The following is a 16,142-nucleotide window of genomic DNA, read 5'->3' as shown; positions in this document are numbered from 1 at the left end:
TCTCCTCTTTCACTTTCATCAAGAGGCTCTTTAGTTCTTCTTCACTTTCTGCCATAAGGGTGGTGTCATCTGCATATCTGTTACTGACTGCAAAGAGGCACAGGGAAATTATTTGGGGGTGATGGAAATGTTCTATCTAGACTGCGGAAGTGATGACACAGGTATATAAAGTTATCAAAACTCATCTAACTGTACACTTAAAATAAGTGCATTTTTATTGCATGTAATAATGTTAATTTTAAAATCCAAAGTAATAATAATAGAATAGTAGTAATAATCATAAGAATACTGTTGATGTGGACTTCCCTGGCGGTCCAGTTCCTAAAACTCCCCACTTCCACTGCAGGGGGCACGGGGGTTCCATCCCTGGTCAGGAACTAAGATCCCACGTGCTGCCGCAGTATGGCCGCTCTCCCCTCCCCCCGCAAAAAAAAAAAAAAAAAAAAGAAAGAAAAAAAAACCAAACCAACTAGTGTTAATGAGATCTCTGATAAGAAGGATCTTCAAGGCATATAAACTGGGGAAAAAAAGATGCAAAAAATGTTTAAAAAGAGGGGAAAAATGTTTGTATTGTCTTGGACACACAGTAAAATAATCAAAAAACCTATACAAGAAGGTAATAATAGCTTTCTGTTGGAGGGATGTGGTCTGAGAGGATGCGCTATTCCCTGTACTTCCCACCATACTTCTTGATGTTTGAATCAGACCAGCATAGGTTACCCGCCCCACTGCAACTCTTACTAACTGAATTTTGACTTCTTGAAAACAATACATTTGCTTGGAAGTTAACATTCCTCGCTATCAGAACACATGCTACTCCCTATCCAAATTTATTACTCAGTGAACAAACTTTTTTAAAACAAGAAACAAATGTTAACGAGGCCCAAAGGATCCCCCACGTGTGGGAGTCTACGGCTTTGTGCCATTCTTCGCGCCCTGCCCGCCTCCCCACCCCCATCTGCCACCACCGGGGACACAGGGCTGCCCCACTCTCCGCCCGCCCGCCCTGCTGCCTTGTCTGTGCGGCCAGGGAACCCCAGGCCCGGGGCCTCCACTAGTCCAGCCTCCACCCGCGCGCCTCGGCGGGCAGGGGCTGGGGGCCCTGTAGCACAGAGGTTAGCTTGGGGCCGTGGCCGCACCTGCCCGTCGCGGTCACCCGGGCCTCCCTTCTCTTAGAGGCCGCCAGTCTCTCACCTGGGCAACTCTGGGCAGGACTGGTGGCAAGGTGAGGACTAAGGTCCGCCCCGAGAGACTACGGAAGAGGGCGCTTCTCGAGCAGACCCGAGCAGCCACAGGTGGCCCCTCGCACTGTCCCTGCTTCCCTGCTCGGGTCTCCAAAAGCCCTTCTTGGGGGTCGCTGCCCCATCTCACTTCCCATCCCCACGAGTAGGGGGCCCTCTGAGACCTAAGCTGCGGGTCGGCTCGGGAGGGTCTCCCAAAGTGGGGGGCGGGGCGCACAGATTCCCACCCCCGCCCCTCCAAGCTCTAGGGGAATGGATCTGGCTCCCCGAGGGCACACGCCGCCGGCCTGGGGTCAGGACGGATGGGCGGCGATGGTGGCAGGGGCAGGCGGGGCTCCGCGCCGGGTCCCACGAGGAGCGGGTGCGAGCCGGAGGGCCGGCTGTACAGGGCGTGGGTCGGCGGCGATCCAGCGGGGGTGGAGCCGGGAGCCGGGAGCCGCAGCGACGACGCTGGGCGCTCAGAGCTATGCGTCCGGGGTCTCGGAGAGCTCGAGGGTCGCCCACGTGGGGGCTGCTGCTGCTACTGGGCCTACCGTGGCCTGTGTGGGGGACGAAGGAGTTTCAAGGTGAGTGGGAGTTCCCCCCACAGGGTCAGGCGAGGCACTGTCGGGATGGAGGTTCAGAAATCCCCGGGAATCCCGCGGGCCAGGAGTACAGGCCCTGGGGCGGGTTTGGGAACGTCTCCGTAGGAATTGCCCAAGGACTTTCACCTGTAGTCGGGCAGACCTCTCGCCCAATCTTCCACACTCTTCCCAGACGCCCTGTGCCAATAGTTAAGCAGAGTGGCAGGGCCCCCTTCCCCTCTGAGTAGCGGCTCAGCAGCCCCAAGCCCCTCTGGATTCTCTGCTCTTGCCCATCTGCCCGTGAAGGTCCCTGGACCTCCATTTCCTAGGGTTCAGCCGGCCTCGGTCCTCCAGGAAGCCCCAGACCACTGGTGCCCTGGAGTCCCTGCTGCGGCCTCACACTAAGGGGCTAGCTGTGGCCTCCACACTCCTGCATCAGCCCATGTTCACTGCCTCATCCCCGGACTCTGGGGCAGTGTGTATATTGTTTATACTGTTGCCTTGTTTGGTTAGATAGCAACTGCTTCAGACAGATGGTGCCTGATAGCAGGGCCCTGAGGGAAGTCTCTAGCTCTGTCTCTTCTCAGAGTGACCCCTCCAAACTCTCTTCGAAATGGGGTTGATAAAAATCTCTCCTGTGCATCAAGTGCCTGACCGGGGGGCAGGAAGGGCAGGGCAGCCTGGTGGCAGTGGGTTCCAGAGCACTGTGCAGGGTGTCACAGTGAGGGGCACAGGGCTAGGATCCTGCTGTGTTCTGGGATGTGCGTGGGGAGGGACAACAGCCCTCAGGCCTTTGGGAATGGTCCACAGGCATTCCAGCGCTCCTTCTTCAGCCTGAGGTCTGGGGATGATGAAGGAACCCCTGGGAGGAATGAAGAGGGGCTCTATGCTCCCCAACACCACACTGACTCCTCTGTTTCCACTCCCTTCCACCTAGTCACCACCGTTCCATCTCTGCCTCCTTGCCCCCATTAAGGTACCAATGGCCAGTGTGTGTGCGCAGGGCCAGGAGAGAACCCCCAACCCACACTCACACGTGCACACCTTCCCCTCTGCACCTTGGGAAGCCCAGGGCCAGTTGGATCTAGTTAAATCCTCTCTGGCCTGAGACCCCCACAGTGGCTCCCATACATGCACTCAGACCCCTCCCTGCACTAGCCCTTCAGCCGCCATTCCAAGGCCCTGCACCTCCCTACCCCCACCCCATCTCCTTAATGGCAACTGCTGATCCACTCAAGGAGGACTTGGCAGAGGAGACTTCCTGGAGCTGCTGCTATCCCAGGTCTTTGATGATGGGGTCTAGAGAAGGAGATGGAGGAGAAAGGAGTTGAGGTGGCCTGGAAGGAGCTGAGCCACTTCCACAGGCAGCCATCTCAGCCTGGTCAGCACTGGGGACAGGGCTGGGGGGATGGGTGTTGGGGAGCGGTCAGTTCTGGGAGCGAGGCTTCCCCAGGGACTGAGTGCCAGAGGGGCAGGAAGGTTGCCTGCAAGGTCTGGGCAGCCTAAGGTCTGATTCCTTCAGCGCGGGTGTGGGTGTGGTGAGAGTTTCTGGGGCTCACTAGGGAGGACTGGGAGCATTCCAGGGGAGCATTCCAGGCGCCTTCTGAGTAATGCTTGGCTCCTAGAGCCCCCTTAAGCCTCCCCCTCCCAGCCTGGGAGCACTCAGGCTCTGACTCCAAAACAACCCCATTCCCCCCCTCCCCCCACAAAGGGGGCTTCTGGGCCAGGGTCCCTGGAAGCCCTGCCCCTAGCACAAAACCCCAGGGGAAGCTCTGGGCAACATCTGGTTGTTGTTTTTCTCAGATGGTGGCAGAAAAACAGGCTGTCCTCTCTTCACAGATTTCTCACCATAAAAGCATTTGCTGCCCCACCTAAAAATACCCAAAGCTGCCTCCCATTTCCTTTACCCTCTGTTTTGGGGGCCTTGGTCTCTTCCTGCTGATCTTTGATTCCCGTTTTCCCCTCCCAAGGTCATTAGAGCTCCCGAGTACCCAGCTGAGTTGTTCTTCCCAGACTCCTCTCTCTTCTGCCTCCCTGGCAGCTCCTAGGTTCCAAGGATGCCCCATGGGTAGTCACCCTTCTCCAGGCTAAACCTTTGAGTATTGAAGATGAAGTGTCCTGTTTCTGCCTGCTGACATCCTCTGACTCTATCCCTGTGTTGTCCCTCAGCTCCCTCTTACCCTGTGCTCTGTCCTCACCCCAGGAAACAGCCTTGGAAAGCCAGTCATTCTGCATTGGAGCCTAGATGGACAACCCCAGCGCGTGGTCACCCTGGAGGAGCCGGTCAGTGCCAGACCATCCCTTTCCATGTAGAGGCCGAGTTTCTTGGCCCCTTTGCCCCTCCCCAGATTTCAGCATGGCAGTTTTGCTAGGGTCCCTAGATTCCCAGAGTCCTTTAGGCTCCTCCCCAAAGGTTTGGCAGGTCGGGGTGGGAGACATCCAGATGGAGAGAGGATTCACACATGGAAGTCATTTTCCAGTTTCCTCTCCCCCACCTCCTCCCTAACCCTCTCTTTCCAGTATTATTCAGGCCACCCCCACCCCATCAGGCAGAGGTGAAGCCAGAGTTTGTGGGGCCTAAAGTTTTTCAGGGACCTTTTAAAGAAAACACCAACATATCTTCCTTTTGCAAAGTGACACTGGATGTGTTGCTGTCCTCGCCAGGACCCTGTCATTTAGGGACCTGAAACGTCAACCTCACTGACTCATGCAGGATCTACTTCCCCTTAGATGCAAGTCCACCCTGTTTTGTTTCTTGTGGATGCTCTACCTCAGTCTCCTCCCAACGGTCATCCATCACACACTTCCAGAATAACCTTGTCCCTATCTGTATGTGCCGCACCGCTGTGCTGTGCAGAGCCCAGCATCCTTTGTATGCCCATTTCACAGAGGGGCAGACTGAGGCCCAGAAAACTTGGAGAAACTGCTCAAGGTCACACAGCTCTTTAATCCATAAGCCTGAGACCTACTAAGGTCTGAAAAACTTCAAACCATTGGCCAATGTCCCATGCCTTGAGAGGCCTATTCATCCTGAATTATCAGGAGAGGACAACCCAGTGTCCAAGCCTGCAAGGAAGAAGGCAGAAGAGCGCTGCCATGAAGGCCAGGGCACCCCCAGGCCCAGCACCTCTCAATCTAGGGCCCTCCCTGGGTCCCCCAGACCCTCAGGGCCTCAATTCAAGTGGTCAGCATGGTGCTGGCCTGAGATTTGAGACTGTTCCTCACATGCTGGGGCCAGCCTGACTGTAGACCTCCTTCTGGGCCTGGCCTGGGTTGTGACCGAACAGGAGGGGACTGCCAGAGGGGCTTTGCTTTCCCCACTGTCTCTGTCCCTGGGAAGCCTGCCAAGATGAGGACAGCAGACAGCGTGGCAGGGAGTCATGTCCTTGAGGCAAGGAACACCTACATTTCAGGTTGGAGATGGAGTGCATGGTGAGGGGTAGGGTCATCGGAGGGGGAGAAATGAGGACAGCAGGCCGCAGAGAACAGAAAGAGGGATGGGAGTGGGGCAAGGGATGCTTTCCAGCTGGACTGCCTCCTGTCCCCGCGCAGACCTTTCTCCATAAAGCAAGTGGCATTCCGGCCACATGAGCTCATGCTGGCAGCACGGGGGTGGGGGTGGGGGGCTTTAGGCTGGGGGAAGGGACTATTTGCTCCCCACCTGCAGAGGAAGGGCACCCCCAACAAGACTCTGAGCCTCTTGGCCTGAGGCCCAGGACAGTGCATTGTGGGATAAAAGGGAAGGGCCAGCATTCCAAAGACGTAGCCGCTCTTCAGGAGGCTCCCAGCTCGCTCCAACTCTGGGCCCCCAGCCAGGCTGAGTGGACAAAGGAGGGCAGATGGGGTACTCCCACAGGCTGGAAGCAGCAAAGAAGGTAGGGGGAAGGAGAGAAGGACAGGCTAGCTCCAGGCTAGCTGACATCTAGCTGAGAAGAAAGCCAGTGTTTTTCTCTTGGCCTGGGTTGTGGGTCAGGGTTTACATTCCAGGCTCCGGGAAGCAGGTGTGAGGTGAGTCTACTAGAGGTGTAGGCAAATTTGGTGGTGGTGGGAGGAGTTTGTCAGCTTTGGAGGTGGAGGTGCTAAGTCTGAATCCTACAGGGAGTGAAAGGAGAGGTTGTGAGGAGGCCCAAGCCGTGGCTACCCAACTCTCCAGCATCAACGTCTTCAGGACCGCACTGTCCTCCCTGCGTAGAGGGAGCCTTCTGGGCATGAAAGAGGAGGGAAGGCCAGAAGAGCCCAGGGCCCTCAGGCAAGGAATGGCATCTTTCCCAGACCCTTTGTCTCTCCAGGGAGGAGGCGGAGTGAACCTAGAAGGCTCTGTCAAATGGCTGCTGTTAGAACAGACATTCTGAGTTTGGGGACATCTTTGCATGTTTGCAGCCCACACCCATCTGCACCCACCATGGCAAGGGGACGTCTTCTGCCCTATGCCCCTATGCTCTCCCGGTGAACTCCCTTGTCAGCTACCTCTGTATTCCTCCTGTTCCCTGGCAGGCAGAGGGCCTGGATGTCCACTCTCTCAGCCCTATACTCCTTCTTGCCCAGGTCCCAAAGCTAGAAGTGAGGCTGGTGGCCTTGGAGGCTGAAGGTCAGGAGCTCCTGCTAGAGCTGGAGAAGAATCAGTAAGTACCACGCTGGGGAAAGAGCTGGGAGCCAAGAACAGCCCCTCTCTCTGGGGAAGGATCACTGCAGGGGGCAGGGACGGATGGGAACTCCAGAGGGAGACTGGGGTTGGGAGGGTGAGAGCCCCAGAGGAGGAGGTGCAGGTTACAGGGAGAGTCAATGTTAGTCTCCCCTGGCTCCCTCGAGACTGAAATGGGTTACTGAGGCTGGATTCGCTGTAGGGCATATCTCTCATCCCAGCCCCAGGAACATCTTGTCAGCTTCCTGCCATGAATGAGTGAGCATCACCTGCTGGCTGCTCACAGGGTGTGCTGAGTCAAAAGAGAATCCAAGATGGATTCCAAGAATGGGCAGGTGGTCCAGAAGGAGGGAATGGCAGGCACAAAAGTACAGTGACTAAAAAGGTCAAGGCACGATCAGGGGGTAGCAATTTGTCTGGCTTGCCTGGGGAGTCTCCTTCTATAGGGAAGGGAGCAAAGAGAAACAAATTTGGGGAGTCCTAGTAGGGCCAGATTACAGAAGGCCATTTTGGTGCTGAGTGTCCAGGATAGTGCAAAGCCAAAGATTTTGAGCTGTGAATGAACAAGCAGAGCCGGGCTGGGTGAGGTGAGTGTCTAAGATGGAGAGTGGGTTCTTGAAACCATCTAGATTGTATTAGCGACATCTCTCATTTATCAAGTGCTTGTTTCATGACATGCACTGTTCTAAGCATCCTACATACACATTTTTTTGTTCTCCCCCATGCGCTGAGAACAAACTCAGGTTCCACCATGCCTAACTATAGTTTCTCTGGGGTTTAATATCCCCATGTGTTGAAAGAGGTGATCACATCACCTCCTCCCTAGGTTTGAGTGTGTGGGTGGAGTTGGGGAGCAAAGCTGAAGGAAGGGGAAAGATTGGAGAGTGGAGATGCAGGCATCACAAGTCTTTGGGGGCAGTTTTGGGGTAAAGAGGTCAAGGTGGAGAGGGATGAAGGATTTTCTTCAAAGAGAAATTGACTTACGGTTGATCCATCTTGGTGGGAAGGATGCTGGTGAGATGAAGCCTGAAGATGAAATCATTACTTGAGTGGGGTCTGGAGAAGGAGAGGAGGAGGATCCCTGCTCACATGGGTGGGATCTGCAGGTGTGATTTCTGTATCCTCTGGAAGTAGGGGATGAGCCTCAGTGAAAGACAGCTGGGGAGATATGTAGGATCCGGGGGCCTGAGGAGATTTGAAGGAACTTTGAGTGAGAGGAGGTGCCCCAGAGCAAGGGTCCCCAACCTCTAGGATCTAATGTCTGATGATCTGAGGTGGAGCTGATGTAATAATAGAAATAAAGTGCACCATACATATAACGCGCTTGAATCATCCCCACACCATCCCACCCCTACCAACCCCACTTCACCCCTGTCCATGGAAGAATTGTCCTCCATGAAACCAGTCCCTGGTGCCAAAAATGGTGGGGACTTCTGGGCTAAAGGTTTGTCCAGATATCCAACAAGGGTAGGCAGCAGCCAGGGCCAAGGAGTTCACACTTCCTCGGCTCCAAGGTCTGCCTTCTCGGCAGTTTCCTGACTCCTCTCCTCCTGCCCGGTCTCTCTAATACCCCTGACCTGTGGATCCAGCTGCCTGCTATAGGTCCCATGAGAACCACAAACTTTCCCCTGTTTCTGCTCCTCTCTGATGCTCCCCACACTCCCATTTCCACATCTAAGCCATTACCAAGACTCCTTCCTGACCTTCACCTTGCTCCCTCTTGCCCAAGATTTTTCAGAGCTAAGCAATGCACAGTCACTCCTGTCCTTTCTTTAAGAGATACCTTGAAAGCGAAAGTTGCTCAGCCATGTCTGACTCTTCGGGACCCCATGGCCTATACAGTCGATGGAATTCTTGAGGCCAGAATACTGGAGTGGGTAGCCTTTCCCTTCTCCAGGGGATTTTCCCAACCCAGGGATCAAACCCAGGTCTCCTGAATGACGGGCAGATTCTTTACCAACTGAGCTATGAGGGAAGCCCATATAAGACACACCTTGGCTGCTTCTTAAGTGCTAGCCCTGTGCCTCACTCATCAGTTCAATTCAGTTGCTCAATTGTGTCTGACTCTTTGTGACCCCATGGACTGCAGCACGCCAGGCCTCCCTGTCCATCACCAACTCCTGGAGTTTACTCAAACTCATGTCCATTGAGTCGGTGATGCCATCCAACCATCTCATCCTCTTCTCCCGCCTTCAATCTTTCCCAGCATCAGGGGCTTTTCAAATGAGTCAGTTCTTCGCATCAGGTGGCCAAAGTATTGGCGTTTCAGCTTCAGTATCAGTCCTTCCAATGAATATTCAGGACTGATTTCCTTTAGGATGGACTGGTTGGATCTCCTTGGGAGTCTCAAGAAGTCTTTTCCAACACCACAGTTCAAAAGCATCAAAAGTCATTACTTTGCCTCACTCATAGAGCTACTCAATTAGCATTTAGGGAGGAAGACCAGAGGGTAAGGCAGGGCTGGATTAGGTAATTTCTGCAACACCCCCTCCCAGCAGGCTGCTGGCCCCAGGATACACAGAAACCCACTACAGCCCAGATGGGCGGCCGGTAGTGCTGTTCCCCAACCACAAGGTGAGATGCTTCCAAGGGCCCTGAGGACAGGGTGAGGAGTGCAGGGGAACGCACCCCCCCGCTGCCCCCCCCTCTCCGCCGAGGGCCTCTCCACCATTCCCCTCTTCTCCTCCTGTTCTAAGGAGAAGCTGGAGCTAGTCCCCCACCATGCTTTCTTTCTTGCCCCCCACCCCACTTCAGCCCTGGCTGAGATTTGGGGCTGGGTCCTTTGCTCTCCAGGATCATTGCCACTACCATGGGCATGTAAGGGGCTTCCTGGACTCCTGGGTGGTCCTCAGCATCTGCTCTGGGATGAGGTGAGGAGTTCTGGGGGAGGAGGCTGGACCTGGGGCTAGGGAAAGATGTCCCCTGACTGCCCTTCACTGCACCCCTTTGCACCCTAGGGGCCTGATCACACTCAGCAGCAATGCCAGCTATTATGTGCATCCCTCGCCAGCTGGGGACTCCAAGGACTTCTTGACCCATAGGATCTTCCGGGTGGAGCAGCTGTTCAGAGGGAAAGGAACCTGTGGCCACAGGGACCCAAAGGACAAAAGGAACATGACCAGCCTTTCGTGTGCCACCCAGATCAGGGTCAGGGGCATGGGCAGGGGTGGGAATGCAGTATCCAAAGCCCTTTACAATCAGAAGAGACAGGAACACTGCAGCCCCAATTTAGGGCCTCCTGTCCTGATATTTTTATTTGGAAGCTGAAGGAACAAATTCTAGCAAAATATTTTAGAGTTAACTTTGTGCTCTCTGAGAACTGGGGTTGGTGGTCAGGGTTCAAGCCGGGCAGCCTGCCACTCAGGGTCACCATTGCCACCCCCACCCAGGAGAGGCGGGAGTCCCTCCGGAGCCCGAGGTACCTGGAGCTGTACATAGTAGGGGACCACACCCTGGTGAGAGGAGCCCCAAGGGGGTTGGAGAGCCTGGTTGGGGTCAGTTCAGCCTGTAGTCACACCACCGCTGTATCTCTGCCTCTCTAGTTTTTGACTCAGCACAGGAACTTGAACCACGCCAAACAGCGTCTTCTGGAGGTCGCCAATTATGTGGATCAGGTTGGGTCGGCAGGGAGAGAGCCCTTCTGGGGGTGACTGCGAAGGGGCAGACTTGGAGATAGGGAGAGGGAACGGAGGGGAGAAAAGAGGGGTGCTCCCATGGAGGAGCCCAGGCACCAAGGCGGTCCTCCTTTTCAGTCTGCTCCCCTGCGTCCGCAGATTCTCAGGACTTTGGACATTAAGGTGGTGCTGACCGGCCTGGAAGTGTGGACCGAGCAGGACCAGAGCCGCGTCACGCCAGACGCGAACGCCACGCTGTGGGCCTTCTTGCAGTGGCGCCGGGGGCTGTGGGCGCGGCAGCCACACGACTCTGCTCAGCTACTCACGTGGGTGCCACCTACCCCCACGCGGTCCCGGCTGGGCGGCTCGGACTCCCGGCCCGCCCAGTCATGCCGCGCTCCGCTCTCAGGGGCCAAGCTTTCCGGGGCGCCACAGTGGGCCTGGCACCCGTCGAGGGCATGTGCCTCGCGGAGAGCTCTGGAGGCGTGACGACAGTGAGCACCACCTGGTACTGAAGCGGGAAGAGAGGGGCTGGGGAGCGGTCCTCGCAGCCAGCAGTGACCGTAGCCATGCCCTCCCAGGACCATTCGGAGTTCCCCATTGGTGCTGCAGCCACCATGGCCCACGAGATAGGCCACAGCCTCGGCCTCAGCCACGACCCCCACGGCTGCTGCGCGGAGGCGGCGGTGGAGCAGGGCGGCTGCGTGATGGCGGCGGCTACCGGGTATCCGCGCGAGGCCGGGGCTGCCGGGCGGGACCTGGGCCTGCCTCTGCTGCCTTTCTGTGGGAGAAATGGTTACCCCTGTTTCGGGATGATGGTAACAGTTCCCGCCCTAAAGCAGGCAAAGTGGATTCCCATGATGTGATAAATTATTTTCGGAACAACCTTTCGAGGTGACTCCAACCCCGGGAAGAGTGGCGTTGGGTCGGGATTTGACCTTGGGTCCTGGGCCGCTCGCCCTTGGCATCACACCCTCCTGCCTCGCGCTCGCTGTGTGACTTTGCGCGAGTTACTTACCCTCTCTGAGTTCTGCCTCTAGAGAATTCGAGCTGTCCGTCGCGCAGGCGGTGTCTGCGCATCTACCGGCTGCGTAGCCAAGCGCCAGTGTGCTGTGGGGGAGGGACTGGAGACACGCAGGGGTTGGCGGGGGTGGTCCCCGCACGCCCGACGCCCTCCCCCGTCCGTAGGCACCCGTTCCCTCGCGTGTTTAGCGCCTGCAGCCGCCGCCAGCTACGCGCCTTCTTCCGAAAGGGAGGGGGCGCTTGCCTCTCCAACGCGCCGGACTCCGGGCTCCTGGTGCCGCAGGCGCGCTGCGGGAACGGCTTTGTAGAAAAGGGCGAGGAGTGCGATTGCGGCGCCGGCCAGGTGGGGTCCGCAAGACCAGCCCCGGGGGACCAAACTGGTTCCTGCTCGCCCCTTCCCCGGAGGTCTGAGCGCTGCACCCTCACCTGGTCCCTCCTCGCCTTTCCGGCTCCAGGAGTGCCCCGACTCCTGCTGCCTTGCCCACAACTGCTCGCTGCGTGCGGGGGCCCAGTGCACCCACGGGGACTGCTGCGCACACTGCCTGGTGAGGGTATGGGAGGCTCCGGGGTGAGGGTTGGGGGCACTTGGGAGCCGGCCTGTTGGTCTTGGCTAATTGGCGCCCTTGGGTTCCCTTGTGGGTGCTAGCTCTGCTCTGTGCATGGGTTCTCCTGAACTTCCCCATCGGGCTCTCCCGTATCTCTGTTCGTTGTCTCTCTTATGTCTCGCCACCTTCCCTTCACCCGGGTCACCTACGTAGCTGAAGCCGGCGGGCACGCCATGCCGCCCGGCTGCGGGAGACTGTGACCTCCCTGAATTCTGCACCGGAGCCTCCCCTTATTGCCCACCGGACATTTACCTACTGGACGGCTCGCCCTGCGCCAGAGGCCGCGGCTACTGTCGGGACGGCGCGTGTCCCACGCTGGAGCAGCAGTGCCAGCAGCTCTGGGGGCCTGGTGAGACCAGGAGCGCGCGCTCCGCCCGCATCCGCAGTTCTGCGCAGCTTGGTGCTCTAGGGGAGGTGGGCGGGGGACTGGAAACAGGCAGAAGGGGCGTGGCTCCAGTCTGGGCTGTCCCCAGTCCCGCCCCTGCTTCCTCAGGCTCGCGCCCAGCCCCGGAGGCTTGCTTCCAGGTCGTGAACTCCGCGGGAGACGCCCAGGGGAACTGCGGCCAGCAGGGAGACGGCAACTTCGTACACTGTGCGCAGAGGTGGGGAGCGGACGGAAGGGAAGCTGGGGAAGAGGGTATGGAGAAACACCACGCGGTTTGACTACCTCCGCTTCTCCCTAGGGATGCGCAGTGTGGGAAACTGCAGTGCCAGGGCGGGGAACAGAGCGCACTGGTGCCACACGCGGTTCCGGTGGACTCCACCGTACACCTGGGCAGCCGCGAGGTGACTTGCAGGGGAGCTTCGGTGCTGCCCGGTGTCCAGCTGGACCTGCCTGACTTGGGCCTGGTAGAGGCAGGCACCCAGTGTGGACCTAGAATGGTGAGCCCTGCCCACCCAACCCCTCGCTACCACTTGAGTCCCATGGGTCAAATCCTCACTCCCCCTCACTGCCCAGTACCCACACTGCCCATAGGTGTGCCAGGAAAGGCGCTGCCAGAACACTACCTTCCAAGAGCTGGAGCTCTGCCTGATGGCCTGCCATGGCCGCGGGGTGAGTGGCCTGAAAGGTGTGTTGGGGGTTGACCCTGGGAGTCCCCAGTCTCCTGGGACCCTCCTTTTCTCTTTTCCTCTGCAGGTTTGCAATAGTAACCGTAACTGCCATTGTGCTCCAGGCTGGGCTCCGCCTTCCTGTGACAAGCCAGGGTTGGGTGGTAGTGTGGACAGCGGTCCTGTGCAGCCTCAAAGTGTGCCCAGGGCGGGTGGGGGGAGGGAAAGCAGGTGGGGAGGAGCCATGTGGTGTACTCAGGACTCAGATATAGCCTGTCCTCCGCAGACCGGGACGCCTTCACGCTGGCGATGATCCTTAGCTCTGTGCTACCTCTGCTCCCTGGGGCTGGCCTGGCCTGGTGCTGCTGCCGGCGTCCTGGACTCTGTCTCCAGCAATGCTTCTGGGGTTCAAGGAGGGCCCTCATGTGCAGTGGGTAGGCACAGAGGTCTAAGGTTCTGCTCCTCAGAGCTCTGCTGGACCTGGCGTAGCTGGGGTGGTATCTGTTGCCTCAGGTGCAGAGAGGCAGGCAGAAGCAATGGAAAGAAGCCTTGAGCAGAAGGCCCCAGTGGTCTTCCAGTGAAGCCAAAGGTGTAGGGCCATGCAGGGCCCCCACGGCCCCCATTACTGTGGTTCAGTACCCCTTTTCCATGTCTCCTGTTTCTCCCACCAAGAGGCTGCTTTATCCTTGGCTTTACCCTGTTTTTCCACCAGCTCATAGCGCAACTCCTGCTCCACTGAGTAAGGCCTCTCCAGTTTCTCTCTCATGAACTTTCAGCCCTCTGACATTTCTTCTGCCAAAATCTCTGCTGTTACCCCCTTAAAGTTCCCAAATGCTGGGGCCAACACACCTTTCCTTTCCTTGTCACTGAGGAGCTGTGGTGCTGGCTGCCTTGTGCCAAGGGCCTGCCCCTAACACAGAGCTCCATGACCTGGGATGAGGGCCACGTGATACCAAGTATTGTCAGTCTAGGGCAGCCTGCTCACTGGGTGCTGGGCAAGGCAGGCCCCCTTTGACCACCTCTGACACAGCCTGGCCTTGGGGACATTCTGGGCAAAATGAGGGAGAGGGCGTGGTTTGGACTGGAGATGGGAATACAGGGCATCCCAAGCAGGAGCAGGGCACAGCTGAAAGGGCCTTGACACAATGAGTGTTGATTGTGGGTCTGTGAGCAGAGGATCAAGGTGGTCAGAGCTTGGTGTGTCATCACTGGGGGCTTACAGGAGGCAGCGACTACATGTCATCACCTGGTAAAGTATTGAGACTGTTGTTTCAAAGAGATATCAAAGGAAGTGGTAAGGCCCTAGAAAATGAGATGTGAGCAGCTGAGCATAACTCAGAGTCATCGAGGGCAGCAGGGTTACCCAATAGCAAGGAGCACAGACATGGGTACCACTGGGAAAGGAAGCCCATCCCTCTTTGGGACCTGAGTGACATCAACATCTGGAAGATGTTCGGGTGTGCCAGAGTTTGGGGAAAATGTCAGGGTTGGAGAGAGAAAGTGTCCAAGGCCCTGGGAAGCATAAATCTCTAGGGTTCCCCTCAGGAGGGAGCAGGAAGCGAGCTGGGGAGAGTGACCTGGGTGCAAGCTTCTACCGCAGGGAAGCAGCCCCAGGGTGCCATGTCGCTGTCTAAGTCTCCTGGTCTGTTACCCGCTGCCCAGATCCAAAGATGGCCCATGCAGAGGCCACCCTCTGGGCAGCATTCACCCAATGGAGTTACGCCTGACAGCCCCTCAGGAGCCCCAGCCTTTGGGTGAGTGAGGCACAGTAGGAGATGGGGAGGGAAGGGAAGGGATGGGCTCTTGTCTTCTCTTTCCAGCTGGGCCCCTCCTCTCCACCTAGCACCCCAGTCACCTTGAGCCCTGTGCCCCACCCTGCACCAGGGACTCTTGCCACCTTTGTTCACAGCACTCTTCCCCCACCTGTTGCTTCCCAGACCTTGAGAACTCTGCTAGAACCCAACAGCCACCTTGAGAAGTCTGTTCCTCATAGTCCTGCTTGTACCCCTAAGGTAGGTGGGGCCCTCCCCCTCCCATAGTTCATTTATCCTCCTCTAGCCCCTCATCTCACAGTCCCTGACTCTATTTTTGAACTTGTACATTATGGAAATGAGACAGACCTTGTGGAGAAGCTGTTGTCTGAGGCCAGTTGGTGGAGGCCCCTGGGATGGGAGGAAGAAGTTCTATGGTTTTCCCTGAGGGAGGAGAAAGGGTCCCAGCCCTTCCCTGGAACCTCCACTTCATTCTCAGCAGGTAGAGTCCAAAAGCCAAGATCCTGTCTCTGGTGAAGTGACTCCTGACATGAGAAGACTTAAGGACAGGTGGCTACTGACTGCCACTCCAAGGAACTCGGACCCCCAGGGGAAGAGCCAGCAACTCAGATGACTTTTTGCACCTTCAGGCAGCTTTGAAATTTCTTCCCTGAGTTACTGCCATACCACCTACTCCAAGACCCTGGAACCTCATCAGAATTTGGACAATGCTGTCCCCAGTCCTCTGGGCTGTAGGATGCTCTTAAGAGTACACCTTCCAGCATAAGCAAGAATCCATCCGACCCAGGAGTGAAGGCCATGTAGTCACTGACCTCCTGTTACTACGGGGCGCTGGGTCAGGCTGGGAACCCAGAGAGGCCTCTCTGTCCCAGGAGTCTGGTGGTGGTGTTCAGTCCCCCAGCTGCCTCTGACTCTTTGCGACCCCATGGACTGCAGCACCCCTGGCCTCCCTGTCCCTCACCACCTCCTGGAGTTTGCCCAAGTTCATGTCCATTGCATTGGTGATGCCCTCTTCTCCTGCCCTCGATCTTTCCCAGCATCAGGGACTTTTCCAGTAAGTCATCTGTTCACATCAGATGATCAAAATACTGGAGCTTCAGCTTCAACATCAGTCCTTCCAGTGAATATTCAGGATTGATCTCCCTTAAGATTGACTGGTTTGATCTCTTTGCAGTCCAAGGGTCTCTCAGGAGTCTCCTCCAACACCACGGTTTGAAGGCATCAATTCTTTGGCATTCTGCCTTCTTTATGGTCCAGCTCTCACAACCATACATGACCACTGGGAAGATCATAGCACTGACTATACAGACCTTTGTTAGCAGAGTAATGTCTCTGCTTTTCAACACTGTCTAGGTTTGTCATAGCTTTCCTGCCAAGAAGCAATCATCTTTCTGATTTCATGGCTGCAGTCACCGTCCAGTTAAGTACAATGCAGTTTAGTTCAGTCACCTGAACAGAACTGTATAAAAGCAGTCTGTTACTCTTACTTTATTCAGACCTGGCTCTTAGGAGGGCAGTGCCTGCTGGGCCAGGAGCCTGGCTCCAAGGGCTCTACATTTCAGACGGAAGCCACTTCCCTGGAAACTGACCTCCCTGCAAAACAAACAAGATCCTTCAGACGTCCCTTTCTGT

General features: G+C 56.7%; 1 protein-coding gene and 1 long non-coding RNA gene across 14 annotated transcripts; one reads left to right on the top strand and one right to left on the bottom strand.

Moving 5' to 3' along the window:
- Positions 1–29: 29 nt before the first annotated feature.
- Positions 30–12,079, bottom strand: LOC123329202. The gene is made up of 4 exons (XR_006544524.1): positions 11,941–12,079; positions 11,079–11,383; positions 7,431–7,631; positions 30–87 (listed from the first exon to the last, which is right to left on the bottom strand). It is a non-coding gene; the product is annotated as an uncharacterized LOC123329202 (long non-coding RNA).
- Positions 1,009–15,514, top strand: ADAM33 (ADAM metallopeptidase domain 33). Of its 13 annotated transcripts, none has more exons than XM_044927886.2 (22): positions 1,009–1,807; positions 4,008–4,087; positions 6,350–6,426; positions 8,945–9,020; positions 9,201–9,316; positions 9,404–9,593; positions 9,836–9,901; positions 9,989–10,060; positions 10,220–10,386; positions 10,470–10,554; positions 10,642–10,784; positions 11,249–11,426; positions 11,539–11,634; positions 11,842–12,037; positions 12,182–12,290; positions 12,372–12,570; positions 12,665–12,742; positions 12,827–12,935; positions 13,025–13,172; positions 14,401–14,492; positions 14,676–14,750; positions 14,989–15,514. In XM_044927886.2, exons 1-21 carry the CDS (start codon positions 1,708–1,710, stop codon positions 14,711–14,713), a joined length of 2,415 nt encoding a protein of 804 aa, XP_044783821.1. In that variant the 5' UTR covers positions 1,009–1,707; the 3' UTR covers positions 14,714–14,750; positions 14,989–15,514. The 13 variants fall into 13 exon arrangements, 9 of the variants coding, with proteins under 9 accessions (XP_044783821.1, XP_044783826.1, XP_044783823.1 ...); XM_044927888.2 differs by having other exon boundaries at positions 1,011–1,807; positions 9,240–9,316; XM_044927885.2 differs by having other exon boundaries at positions 1,011–1,807; positions 8,942–9,020; positions 14,992–15,514.
- The last annotated feature ends 628 nt before the right edge of the window (positions 15,515–16,142 follow it).

This window comes from Bubalus bubalis, chromosome 14, assembly GCF_019923935.1.
Source record: "Bubalus bubalis isolate 160015118507 breed Murrah chromosome 14, NDDB_SH_1, whole genome shotgun sequence".
Classification (NCBI taxonomy): domain Eukaryota; kingdom Metazoa; phylum Chordata; class Mammalia; order Artiodactyla; family Bovidae; genus Bubalus; species Bubalus bubalis.
The sequence above is the reverse complement of the archived record's forward strand: the minus strand, read 5'-3'. Positions and strand labels throughout refer to the sequence as shown.